At 45.8% G+C, this 13,451-nt stretch overlaps 1 protein-coding gene across 2 annotated transcripts in view; it reads right to left on the bottom strand.

Annotated features, from left to right (window-relative positions):
- Positions 1 to 1,134: 1,134 nt before the first annotated feature.
- The window catches only part of LOC135387864 (cubilin-like), a 180,116-nt gene continuing 167,799 nt past the window's right edge, over positions 1,135 to 13,451 (bottom strand). For both annotated transcript variants that reach the window (XM_064617049.1, XM_064617050.1), the window contains 4 exons: positions 13,247 to 13,376; positions 10,624 to 10,691; positions 10,431 to 10,544; positions 1,135 to 9,326 (listed from right to left, as the gene is read on the bottom strand). In XM_064617049.1, the coding sequence (XP_064473119.1) occupies positions 9,106 to 9,326; positions 10,431 to 10,544; positions 10,624 to 10,691; positions 13,247 to 13,376 (533 nt within the window). In that variant the 3' untranslated portion in view covers positions 1,135 to 9,105. The remainder of the gene's footprint in view (positions 9,327 to 10,430; positions 10,545 to 10,623; positions 10,692 to 13,246; positions 13,377 to 13,451) is intronic.

Here is a 13,451-nt window from a genome sequence, read left to right as displayed (position 1 = left end):
GCATCTTTCTTCGCAAATTGTGCCCTAGTATGGCGCAAGATTTTATATCACTCGATATATCACGGTTGACGGTTTTCTTCAAAGTATTTTCATGCATGCGCACCAATTATGTACCTGGGACTCTTACAACAGCTCGTGAAATGCGGTCTTCACTCTGTGACATTCATTTACTCCCGTGCATTTACTCCCGAAAGGGACTATTTTTTGTGGCGAGGCAATTAGTCCCCAAAAGGAGTAAAAGTACTCCCTTTTTTCTTAGAGTGTGGGCTACCCATGGTGACGGCTCACTACATCACAATGGTAGGATGTACTCGCAGTGCCTAGTACAAAAGTACAACGCTGGAACTCTTAGCCTCGTAAACGGCTCAAATTAAAGTTGATTTTGGCGTTGCATGAATATAAAACGTTACCATTACTCCGATGACAAGAAAACAGTTCTGCGGTCAGTGCTCCCAAGTACAATATGGACGAGGCGTTTGTCCCGTCTAGTGTCCCAGCTGAGCGGCTGCTCAGCATTCGTACGGATGCTTTGGAATAAAGAGGGCAGGCTTATACAGTGACAAATTTGGAACAGCAGCCGCTGCTCCAGTAAAACCAGCACAAAGCAGTTCACATTGCGCTAGTAAAGAATGTAGAATTGTATACTTTTGAAACTTGAGTCCTTGTTTATATCCATTTTGGAAAGTAATTGCAGGGTAACTGTACTTGTAACTTCGTTGCTTTGTTCGTGTAGGAACTGTAACTCCAGTCCCTTTTTCAAGTAATTTTTTCTCAGACTGGTTGAATGTTCGTGACGCAAGTGCGTTGTAACCGTCACACGTGGAAATATCGTGCGTGATGGCAAGACAGAAGGGAAGAGCATGCAGAATAAGGGAGCAGGAACGCGTTCGTGTAAAAAGTACAGCATTTCCATGGGAAAATAGCAATATGATCGGCGCAGTATGTAGTTAAATGTAGTATTAATTGGTTAAAGGTAATATAAACTGTTAAGTCGCGCAGAATGTAGCAAGTGAATGCAATAGGGTAATGATAAGTGGTACATAGTATCGTTTACGCGGTAAATGGCACAGAGTGAAAATGGAATACAGAATCATGTTAGTAGTACGAAAGACAATAATGAAAACGACGACTGTGTTCCAAATCGATCGTTTTTACTCAAGTTCAAATTGGTACAAGAATTACCGGGCTTCAAAAACCCGACAGTACGCGCTGCTTTCGGCAATGATTTCTTACAAACAAACCAGCAATAACAAAAGGAAGTTTTTTTTTTTTTCGCAAACAACTACACGTTCATGTACGTATTATGTAACAGTCCCTATAACCGACGGTGTAACAGTGCCACAATAACTAATTAACAACATTCACAACTCATTCATTCTCTCCACTTTCGCAAACTGCATCCAGTAACGGGCTGCAAGAAGGGCAATTTATATTGACTCCCTTTTTGAGCGGCTTGTAGATATACTTCACACATACGAGGGCTTTGCTTGCAATGGCGGCAACACTGGGGAGCAAACAGCGCGAAATAGATGGCGCCACGGCAGGAAAATAAGACGGGGAGCTGTACACACTGCGATCCTTGCTGTGCTGACACCATCTTTTCACGTCCGTACCGCCCCGCCTATAGCGAAAGTTCAAACACTTCAAACACTATACGGTTGCCAGACATATTTATCTCCCAGTGTCTACACGAGAAAGAGAGAGAGAGAGAGAGAGGAGGAAAAGCAGGAGGGCCCATGACGGTGCCCACCAGGACGAGGAAGTGCCAAAGATTATAACAAAACGAGTAGTTCCTAGAGAATCTCCCTGCGGACTGGAATTATCGAGACAGCCATCCGATGTTTCATGACCGCATCAAGTTTCTATCACAAAACGTCCTTGAAACATGCATACCTGAGCGCTTCGTCCTTTCAACCATCCTCCCATGTGTTACAAGTGACACTCTGAACCAGGGCCGGTGCTAGGGGGTGTGCGGGGCCTAAGGCGAAGGCACATCGCGGGGCCTGTTTCACACGATTAAGTGCATACTTGATATTTAAAAAAAAAAGAGTAATCCCTGATTGAGGGCTTCGTGCGCGGGGCCTATGCAAGCGCGGGGCCTATGCAAGCGCGGGGCCTAAGGCGGTCGCCTTTACTCGCCCCCCCCCCCCCATCGCCGACACAACAGGTGCTACATTAGAAGATTAGGAATTTTTCTGAAACAAAACTGCTCGTATAATAATAATAATGATAATAATTGGTAAAAAGAATGACGGTTCACAGGTTACAAGTATGAATAATTTAATTACCAGACTTTCGCGACCGTTCTCGGTAGCTCAGGAACGAAGAACCGTTAATGCCTCCTATGAAATACTTTAAGATAGAAATATCTCAACTTAAGCTGTGCCTGAGCTGCCAGATCGGTTAGAAACATTATCTGATGCCCTTACGTACTTGTAAAATCGTTATGTACAAATTCAAAAGGTATTCAGTTTTCTCTTTAGACGTTTTGTAATGGCCCTCGGCGTTGCAACCTTGTGACGTACCTGTACTTGTGTGTTTTGTTAATAAAAGGTGGAGAAGAAAAAAAAATTCTCGGTAGCTCAATCGGTAATGTGCTGGCTCTTGCTGAGCTCAAGATCGCGGGTTCGATCGATCCCGCCCGAGTGCGGTAGCAATGTGGTAAACATCGGTGGTAAAAAACAATGTGGTAAACATTACTTCCAGCGCCGTGTGTAGGAGATTTCCGGCGCGCGTCAAAACCCACACGCCGTCGCCACACTGCGCAGACAAACCGCACGTGTAACATCATGGTACCATTATTATTTTTTTATTACGAGACTTTCGTGCAGTAGTCTGCACTGCTTCACGTACAAAAAATACATGGTACAGCGAGAATTTATATAAAGGATTAACATCATGATTATTAAAAAAAATAAGAGGGGGGGGGGTTCGTTACCTGAAGAAGTGCAGACTGCAGCACCGAAAGTCTTGTAATTCAATTATTCGTGCTTCTAACCGTTTAATCGTGACTCTTTTGACCTTATCTCGCGGGCCTGTCATTTACTTTTTTTATCTACGAATACTAATTGGAGCAGTTTTGCACGTATATAGAAACTGCCCGTGTTCACACCTCACAGCTAAGGTCTCACTTCTTTCACGTGAAACGCGATTCCTTCTCGTATTAAAACGTCAAGTCGATTTTGGCCCGAGGAGAGCAAAGCCGTAGTTTTTAAAGCCATATTACGTAACGTTCTCAGTGCGCAATTTTGCAACAACAAAAAGAAGCACAAAAGCACTGTAACATTCGTGTACCTGGCAAGTCCTGCTGTCACTGTACAACATTGTGCAAGTGCAAGTACAGCACAAGTTGCAGAGCAAAACCTGTACACATATACCACGCATGAAGATTCCAATACATGCACACATAGCATGTGCGGTCTATTGTGCTACGCTGACCGGAAGCGTAATAGCTTACTATGATCCGATTACACACGAATGCGTAATTACTGCCTGACGTGACCACGAATCACGACTGAGGACTATCACCCGACTTTTACAATCCGAAGTTGCGAATGGTATTTGGCCAGAAAACAATCAGGCCGAAGTAAGATCAACACGCTCTTCACCTTCTTGCATCATTAAGACCAGTTGCGGAGATACGCAACACAATACAATACGTACACAGTGCATAATCAAAGTACAGAACGGTGTTGAAAAGGGCAAGGACGAAGAAGAAATCCAGCCTTATCTTGAGAACGATTGCGGGAAAAGTTAAAACATTCGTTCAACACACTCAGAAGGATCACTTCTTTTCAACGTGCTCACCGTGTCCTTGAAAGAGAAAGAAAAGGACACATGCAACACACATTAACGTTCAAAATGCACGGTCATCATCATCAACGCCGAAGAACACCACCACCTTACTGTCAGCCTTCACTGCTTCGAAAACAGACACTGGCTTCTCCCACTTCCAGAGCTAAAAGTTCTCGTCATACCCATCTATCTCATTTCCACAAGAAGGTGCCACAAGATCAACTAACACCTGCCTTCGGAAAAAGTTTTTCGCAGTTGGAAAACAATATTCCACATGCTTCGGTAAATCAATAGTGGTAATTTATAGGAAATTTATAGCAGTTCGCAATCAGAGTTCCTAATTAGCTATTGCAGACGGTCAGGCAAGCATATACGTGAAAAAATTAAGATGTACAGTTGATCGCACGCAAAGTTTTGACAAATAAAAACAGAAATCATTAATGTCCCATTGCTAACTTTGAATAGTGCTTTTTAACTATTTTTAGTTGTTGCTTGACACGCTTCTCGATTATTATTGTTGTATTTAATAATAGTTTGATAACTAAAAACGTTTACCAATTCATCCATATTTAAACACAATAATAATTACTCTACTACTACACAAAGACAATGTGCACAATAGCAGATGCCTAAATAAAGACAAACATTTGCCAGACAGTAAAAACTGATTAATTTGTCATGAAGTCAATGTTGGGGAGAGAAAAGGCATAAATACCACAAACTACCATTCGTCCCACAATCTCATATTATCAAAGACATATCATTCGGGCTTACACTGCATGTGTTGGTTCGCCAAAGATGTATGTATTGCATATTCGGTAGGAAACCATAGAGTAAAAAAAAATGTTTGGCACCTCGAGAACTACGAATAGACATATCGTTAATTCGAGCTCGCGGGTAATGCGAGCTTGGAAGGGCTATAGTAGCATAGTGTGAGCTGCTCCTGAGCAAATAGGTTTATTTTGAGGACTGCTCCCGGCAACATGGGGAACTATGTGAATGAATAACGCACGTGGTTTTAGAAAATTTTGTAATTTCCAGTATCATGTGACTTGTACGTAGGTAACATTTCTTTCTCGCTAGTGCGACATTTCATGAAAAGAAATAGGAAAGGAATTAATGTTAACTAATGCATTTTGGGGAGTTATGAGCACGACCTACTACTACCGGTAGAGACCTGGGCTTACGGCAACTGTAGAAATAGAACCATTTCATGTCGGGACTGGAAGGTACCCGGGTTCGAACCCCGGTGCGGGCTGTGCTGTCTGGGGTCTTTCCTGGGTTTTCTTCAGACGCTGTCAGACATATGTCAGCACAGCTCCCCAAGAAGTCGGCCCAAGTCGCACGCTAGTTGTGACGCTGTCCACATCTGTGAGGCCGACAACGGCGCCCTCTTTCAGCAGTACCACCACCAGCGCCACCTTTCTATACTCCACCATAGCGTGCTGCTTGCAACGCACACGCAACCCTCGTCTTGGTGGTTAACGCAGTGGTAAAGTAAGTGATAGAGAACAGTGCGAACACCGGAATTACTACAACGGTACTTGGAGCTTTGCGCACGTCCAGATCTCTATCTACGTAGGAGTAGGTCGTGGTTGCGAGCTGGTACCCGAGCGCAAAAATAGAACTAGCTGTGTTCCTGTCTTCGACAAAGGACGATGTGATACTAGCCGTCCCCAAAGTAGCTCAAATCAAGAAAGAAATCTCCAGTTTCCAGTTCCAGTTCGTAGAAGAGAAGGCATCCAAGAAAAGCCGAACGCTTTTGAGGGACGTGTTTTTATGGCTGTATATACTACACAGACTTCTAAAATTATGAGCAGATTCCAGAATATACGAGGGACAGTGCCAGAGAGGGTCGAATCGGACTCAACGCTTTCAAAGCATACCCGGTCATATATGGCTACGGCCCTACCTACAGGAACCTTAACCTCGCCACCTGACGAAAGGAACAAAGCGTTGGTCTGCAAGCATGCGTCTGTGGGCTTTTCATAGCCTCCCGTTATGGGCCTGTGTTGTATTGAAATATTTTCGTATTCTTAGGCAACGCCGCCTACATAAAGAGAGGTAAAGTCCACCAATCTCGACGTGCTTTCGGCGGCCATAGCAACAAAGACGAGTAGCCATTAGCCACATGGACAGCCGCTGGTAGCCACAGGAAGCCTCTGTCGTCTGCGGCGAAACGATTGACTTACGCAGACGACATGCCGACTCTGCACGTCCACGTGGCGAAGGAACGCAGGCTTTCTCTGTCTAGGTGGCGCTGCCTTGGTGTAATATATGTATATATATATACAGTTTTTGTTATATCCCGTACAGATTTTTATAAAAAGCCATGAGAGCAGCATAGATGTCGTTTTTGCAGTTGAGTTATACGGCCGCTAGGACATCCCTGCGGACAGAGCATATAACTGCAAGACGACTATAATTACTTAAAATCCATTAGTTAACTTTCGGGCAAAAGCATTATAGAAGAATAGGAGACAATCCTTGTTGATAGCTATTCCATTTTTTGTTTTTTGTTTTGATATCCCAAAACGCTCACGTACATAGAAAAAGTCACCGCCGCATTTTGCTGTGCAAATGAGCCGAAACCCAAACCGCGCCGATCGGGAGCGCAGGGAGGACAGCGCTCATTCCACGTCAGAGGGTCACGTGCTTTGGAGCGATGGAGATGATTGGAGTAGGTGCCGATCTGCTCCTCAGATTAACCGCTTTGCGGAACAGGGTGATACCCCTGACACACGGGTATCCTAAAGGCCTTTACAGAGAAGGACACTCTTCGGAACGGCGTTCGCTTCCCATGGCACGCGATAAAGGAGATCCTGCCTTTCGCAAGCGGGCCTTTGCGGAAGAGGAGATTGCTTATCTCATTTACGGGCGAAAAGGCGTATAGCCTCGAACACAGAACCAGCCGACGATTATTAGACCACGACGATTTAAAATAAACATGCGTGACGTGTAGATTTTAATTATTTAACGGATAATGCTCGAAAGCATTTTGCAGCTAATTTAATGATTCCAGTTTTATGAAGACCTCACGAAGGTTCGTGAGTACAGTGCTCTCGAGACACATTTCAGAGGGCGCTACGGACCGAAAGGGAAATGGACGCTGTCGTGCGTCACCGGTGCGACCTCCTTTCAGCATACGTTGGAGCATTTGACATTGAAATCTAGACGCTCTCTATTATTTTTATATAAATGTATCAATGGCATTTTTAACTGCCCACATCTAGTATCTACTACTTGCTTTCGTTACTCGTGACGGTCTAGTAGGCATCATTCCATGTTGTCTTTTAATGCTATTGACTCTCCTGATATTGATTTCTTCTCTAATTCTATGTATTTCAAGTATAAGTGCAGCCGTGTATTGTGTTGTTAATTTATGATATGCATGCATTTTTTTTTCATGCGTTCATTTTTCTTTTACCGTTCTGCTACCACTGTTGTTGTTTCTAATCCTGAAAGGTGCACTGCCCGTTAGACTATATTTTAGCCGTTTGCAAGGCACCAGTGGCGAAATAAAACCTTAATCAATCAATGAATGAATCAATCAATCAGCAAGGTGTCCTTCAAAGCAGAAAAGGACTCCTACCGCAAAGTTAGCCCGCGTGTTTAGGGGTATGACACGGCTACGTGTAGTTACGTGTAAATCTACTCAAGTTACCCCTTCTGTTATCTTTACCGCTCTGCGGCCCAGATATGCCTCCGTCAGCGAAGGTCATGCGCCCCTGAGGCGCCCAGGTTTGGTTTCATCTTATTCGCATACCGAAATTCGGCGATGATTATTTCACAGCACGCGCTCGTTCAGGATTTTAAGAGGACCGCATGGATTTCACCGAGAATTGTCTCCCATTCTGCAATCTCGCTTTTGCGCGAAATCCCTTAATTAAAAAAAGTTAACTAATGAATTTTAGGTAATGACGAATCATCTTGTAGTTACATACTCTCCGAGAGAAGGTCCGCATGGCCGTGTAAATGACATCTACAGGAACGACATCCAGCTGGTCTCATACCTTTTTAATATGGGTAAAAAAAAAAAAGAAATACCCTGTATATGTACGAAAATTAAAAGTGGGAGATTATCCAACAAGACAGGCAGGTATATCTCGTACGTTTGTTTCCCTCGATGGACATTTTAACCCGGTGACGTCTGAAGCGCCTTTAAGGTGGCAGATAAACATAAAAATTCTGTACGGACGCGTATTTTTTTTTTATGTACAAAGTTACACGACCAGCAGAAACGCGAAATGGTTTATAGCTATACGATGAATTCAGTATATACGATTTTCCTCCAGTGTTTGCGCGGGACAAAAAAAAAAAACAAAAAAAACAAAAAAAAACGACACAGACACTGGTGAAAGCAAAGTCGTGTTATAAGATGAAGGTTTTTGCCTTTGTCTCTCACCAGTGCCAGGTGTGTATATTACAGCACCAACGAGATTTTGGCATCTACGATGACTTTCTTCACTCGTTTGCTCCGGAGGTTCGAAGTGGGGGATGAAAATGGATCATCGCTTCTCGAAGCATCGTAGGTCGTTTTTTTTTACGCTGGGAGTCCATGTGGAGCGATAATAGGTTCGGGTTGAAGTATTCTGATCCTGTTCCAAAGGGTTGCCTTAAAAAGTAAGTACACTAGGTTTACATCAGGGTTCCGTGACTGAAACAACCGGCCAGAGGCACAATTTCCTCAGAGCACCTCCTGACATTTTCCTGTGGTGCCCCTTGGGTGCTTCCTGCGGTTAGCCTCAAACACGGACACCAAATTATACTTCACGTCATTATGTGAATGTGAATAACTAATAAAACTACGCAACGAATCATCAACCTTATAGAACGAACCTTATAAAAATGTAAAAAATAATAATAATAAACGTGAAAAGGAATTTCGTCCGAATTTACTTGGATATCCAAGCATAAGTCCCAGAGCGTGATGCAACAGTAACAATGTTAACGTGCCATTATCTCACAAAATCTGTTAACATAACGCAGCGACCGTATCAGCTGGAGTATGAAACGACGTTTTTCCTACATGGCATCACCAGCGCAAGACTGTATTATTTGCGTAGGAACACGAGGTTCACAACAACTGAGACAAGACTTACTGGAGGACGGAATATTATTCCATACGTGGAACTGCAGTGCTGAACGGGGACTTATCAAATACTCGTTATCTGGCATCGTGATCTGCGCTGACATGGACAACGTTCGGAACGACCTGCGATGCGGAGAAGCTTTGTTCCGGAGGGCTTCGGCAAGGACCTCGCAGAGCAAGCGGACACAACCCCGACCCTCTTACACGGTGGTCTCTAGTCACACAGTGTCCATGGATACGAAGTGCATGGAGGGCACTTCACGAGGAGGTTGAGGAGGAGGCTGCAGAGGACGGTCCAGCCCTCCCCGACAGCGACGTCGCCGACGACCTCGACGGTGACGGCGGCGGCACGCCAGGCAGATGCCGATGAGGGCGACCAGGCCCGACCCCGCGGAGGCGCCCACGATGAGGGGCAAGTTCAGTTCTGGACTGCGTATGCCTGGTGAAGAAGGGGGTCATTGGGAGGCGGATGGCGAGAGGTTGGGACGAGATCGCGGGTGAGGGGAGAAGAGAAGAGAAGATTGGTTACTCGGCCATTGGCAGAAAATAATTAGTAGTTTTACGGCGTGCAGTGTCTAGCGTTATTCTTGTCACATGATTGACATCAGGGAGTTGAGTTTGATTATAGATTGATTATTGATTATTATTGATTATAGAGAAAAAAAACCCGGAAGATATTGAATTCGTGACTGACGAATTCTGCTACTCCCACAAACGAAATTAAATGGATGAAAGGAGAAAGAAAACTGAAAAGATGAAAAGGTAAAAATAGAAAGACATCACCCCTCCCAGTCACCGAACTGTACGTGCATGTGCGTAGCTACATCCCCTAGAAGTGAGCTGAAGTGCAAGAAACTAACTAACAGGAACGGGGAACTCGACGAGACATGCCTAGAATGCCGTCCTAAAATACAGATTCCATCTCACTGCTCACTACGAAGTTGACGAGCGCTGACAACGCCGCATCTCTCTTCCCGTGTTCCCATACACCAAGAACCTTAATTATATCGAAAGTTCTATTGTCCAAGCGGACATCAAGACAATTTGAGGTATCCTATTGCCAGATAGCTAGAGTACTTGCTGCACCTTAGTATTGGTAGACAATGGTGCATTGTACACAGCGTTATTCTAACGTGCAGTAAGATATCAGTGTCACTCGCAGAACGGAACGTACCTATAGGACACTTGTATCGTGGCGTGGTGCACACTAAGCACATAGCGAGCCCTGGATACGCGGTACGTTGAAACCGGTGCGAAAGAACTTTACAGAGCTACGGAGGTATGGGCATATTTGGCTGCTGCATGTATGTTAGATACCCGAAATTTAACTAATATTGTTCGGATATGCTGGGTTGGGCTTTAAACTGCATTCACTTCTTGGAGTTCTTCTAAGAGCTCTGTGACGCATCTTTCTGGTACTTTCTAACCGCTGTTACGGAGAGACACATTAGTGCACTGTCTGTGTAGACATATCTAGTTTGCTTTGATCGTGGCATTGCCAATGGTTTGATGATTCAGAATACGCCATCGAAAAATAACTTACAATTGCTTTCGTCTGAGTTGTCACCATCTCCACAATTCGGTAGATCGTTGCATCGAAGCTTCGGGGAGATGCAGTAACCGTTCACCGCGCAACGAAGGTCTTGACAGTTGGCATCTGCGCTCGGAAGAATGCGGCAGCGTACATATTCAATCCTTTGTAATCCTTTTACACCTATAAGAACCAACGCGATTACCTTCTCTGGTTTCTGTCCAGACAGCTCGGAATCCTCCGTTGCCAACAGCCTTTTGAGCTGTCATAAACCTGAAAATACACCGTTCGTGTCTACCTTTATTGCTTGAACAATTCACCGAATTATCTTAAAGGAGCAGCGAAAGACCCCTTCCATCAATTTTTCATCTCGGGCCGCAGCTGGTTGGACTACAGGTTTTCCCGCCGATTTTAATCCAAGCGCCATCGAAATTAATCCATGTGCCATGCAAACTTTATGGTGCATGGATTAATTCAGCTGGCACTTGGATTAAAATCGCCGGGAAAACCTTTAGAAACAACATGGCATGGCGTACCTGAACAAAGAGAGTGATAGCACCTGAGACGACACGAGGAGTCTCTGCCTATCTGCATAAGCTCTAAAGCCGTACCACCTAGAGCCTGACTAGCGGCATGGCCAAGTCTGTAAAGGCGTCCGCTCTATGGTGGTAGCCAGCGGTGAAGACTGTGGTAGTGGTGAAGACTGGCAAGTGGTGGGTTCGAATCTTACCCGCGGCTGTGCTGTTTGAGGTTTTCCCTGGCTTTTCCCTGGCTTTTCCCCGGCAGACTTTCCAGACGAATGTCGGACCAGGACGCACGCTTACCCCCCTTGTCCCCCCATCCTTTGTGCTGTCCTCTCTCCATCTGTCCACATCTGCGGCCGTTCCCATGGAGACTAGCCGCCATTAGCCGCATGGACTGCCACTGGTAGCCACACAGAGTCATGTGTTTGAAATCGTCCGCGGTGATTGGCTGAAGCAGACAACGTCACGACTATCTTCACGTAGCGAAGAGGTGAGAGGAGTTATTAGGGAGTTTTAGGAAAACCGTACAAGTTTCACTATTAACGTTTCCGAAAACATGATAAGCCAATCACGTGATTCCTGTGAAGTGGCTCACACATCACGTTGCCGATACCTGATTGACTGACAGCGATACGGAGTCGGGATCGGAGGGCGCTTACGATTTCATAAAACTCCCTATTAAAGGGAATATCGCATCCGGGAACGTGCGTGTGAGTCCGATACGGCAATGTCTGGCACCGCCTCACAGTCCTACTTGGTAAAATTTTTCTCCCGAAAACAGCTTGCATATTAAGTAAACGAGTCTTAAAGATTCGCACTGCCTCTGCACCTGGGGAATCCCGAGCGATAGTAACATCATGACGACGTAGGCCAGGCACACCAATGGGAGCGCAGCGCAGGCGATTGCCCCCGAGTTCGCCTGTTACGCGTTCGCTCGGCAATATACTAAGTAAAAAATCCCGCGTAAATACGCTGATTTTCGCTTACGACTGTGAGTTCTGACGCGACTATGTCGCGCGTCGAACACGGTGTTACCTTCCTGGCTGTACGAACACGTCCTGCGCTAATCCAGAAACGACATTCCGACATTCCACAAGCCGATCACAGATCTCCGCCACTGCAGACGCCAGACCGTCTCGCCGGTCACCAAAGGGCGCTCCCTGATTGGACTTGTCCGTGTGACGTTTTCTCCGATTTCGATGGAGGGAATTCCGTCCATACTCTCAACATCCGGCGTATGCTCTTACCGTCATCAAATTGCACAAACTACTCCACTAATTCGTGTCGGATTTTATTTGCTTTATTCTCGGCGATGAGCGAGGCGTAAAAGGGCGCTATACTTTCGGAATCGAGCGGGACGGATGTGACGGTTCCTTTAAACAGGACCTCTTTATCTGAGTGGCGTTCCTCAGATCGCTTCCACTCCCTCCGTGATCCCGCAAAAGAACGAGTTATATCAACGTCAATGAACACGATGGGAGTTTGCCCGTGCCCCGGTACCGTGGCGCACTCATTTTTGGGTGGCAAATGCGAGTTAAGGGCTACTACGCGCTACACTGTTGCTACGTCACGCTTGGGCTTCCTACTTCACGGCAGCGGGGGTGGGGGGGGGGCAGTGCGCATCGTCACGACAATAGAGAACAGAAAAAAAGAAATGAAGGTGGAGGGTTGAAGGTGAGGTATGTACGTACGAGGTGAGTGAAACCGATGAGACCGAAGTGCACTGCGGATAGGAGGTACGCTAGAAGGGATATTTACGCAAGGCCCGTTTCCTGGAGAAAAGGCACGAGGTTACGAGTTTTTGTAGATTGTTCTGCATAAGAACCTGCCGGGTATAGGATGTTTACCAATGTGCCAGTCCTGGAGTGTGCAAGGTAGGTTTCCCGCATAGTGTTGTATGCGAGGCAATCTTTCAGGATACGTTCGATGGTTTGAGGCTGGAGACAGTGACCGCTGCTGGCATCATCCCTATAGAGCAGATCTTGCATATATAGTTGCGAGTTGGTCAGCGCAGATCCTGTGCCTAACCTATGGAGCGTGGTTTGTATGACTCGGGGGAAGGCCTTTCATGGGAAGAAAGGGTCGGTGATTTTGCATAATGTCCGTTCACCTCAGCAGATCAGGCAGCACATGGCTCCTTTTTCAGCCCGTTCTTGTCAATGGAGGTGCACTGTGATAAGACACCGTCCAGAGAAAATAGTTTCCCTCCCGATAGACGCCCTGATGATCTAATCAGGCTTTTTGAGCAATATCCTAACCGTCAGTTCACTGCTCCTTTAATATTTGATATATAGCGTCACTCACGATAGCTTCAAGATATTGGAGGTCGACAGCACTTCCTTGGTGTCGTTGCTCAGCGCCTCGCCGCAGAGTTCGAGGGGAGCGTCCGAGACGTCCTTCCAGACGCGAACCACAGCGCTTGGGCATCCACGTTCTGCAAGGAACGCCACTTAGTGGTACGGGAGGAGGGCCAGATACAGGTCCCCCAAACTCACCTCGGAAAAGCGTG

The sequence above is a fragment of the Ornithodoros turicata genome, chromosome 3 (genome assembly GCF_037126465.1).
Source record: "Ornithodoros turicata isolate Travis chromosome 3, ASM3712646v1, whole genome shotgun sequence".
Lineage (NCBI taxonomy): Eukaryota > Metazoa > Arthropoda > Arachnida > Ixodida > Argasidae > Ornithodoros > Ornithodoros turicata.
This window is presented reverse-complemented; position numbering and strand designations above follow the sequence as displayed.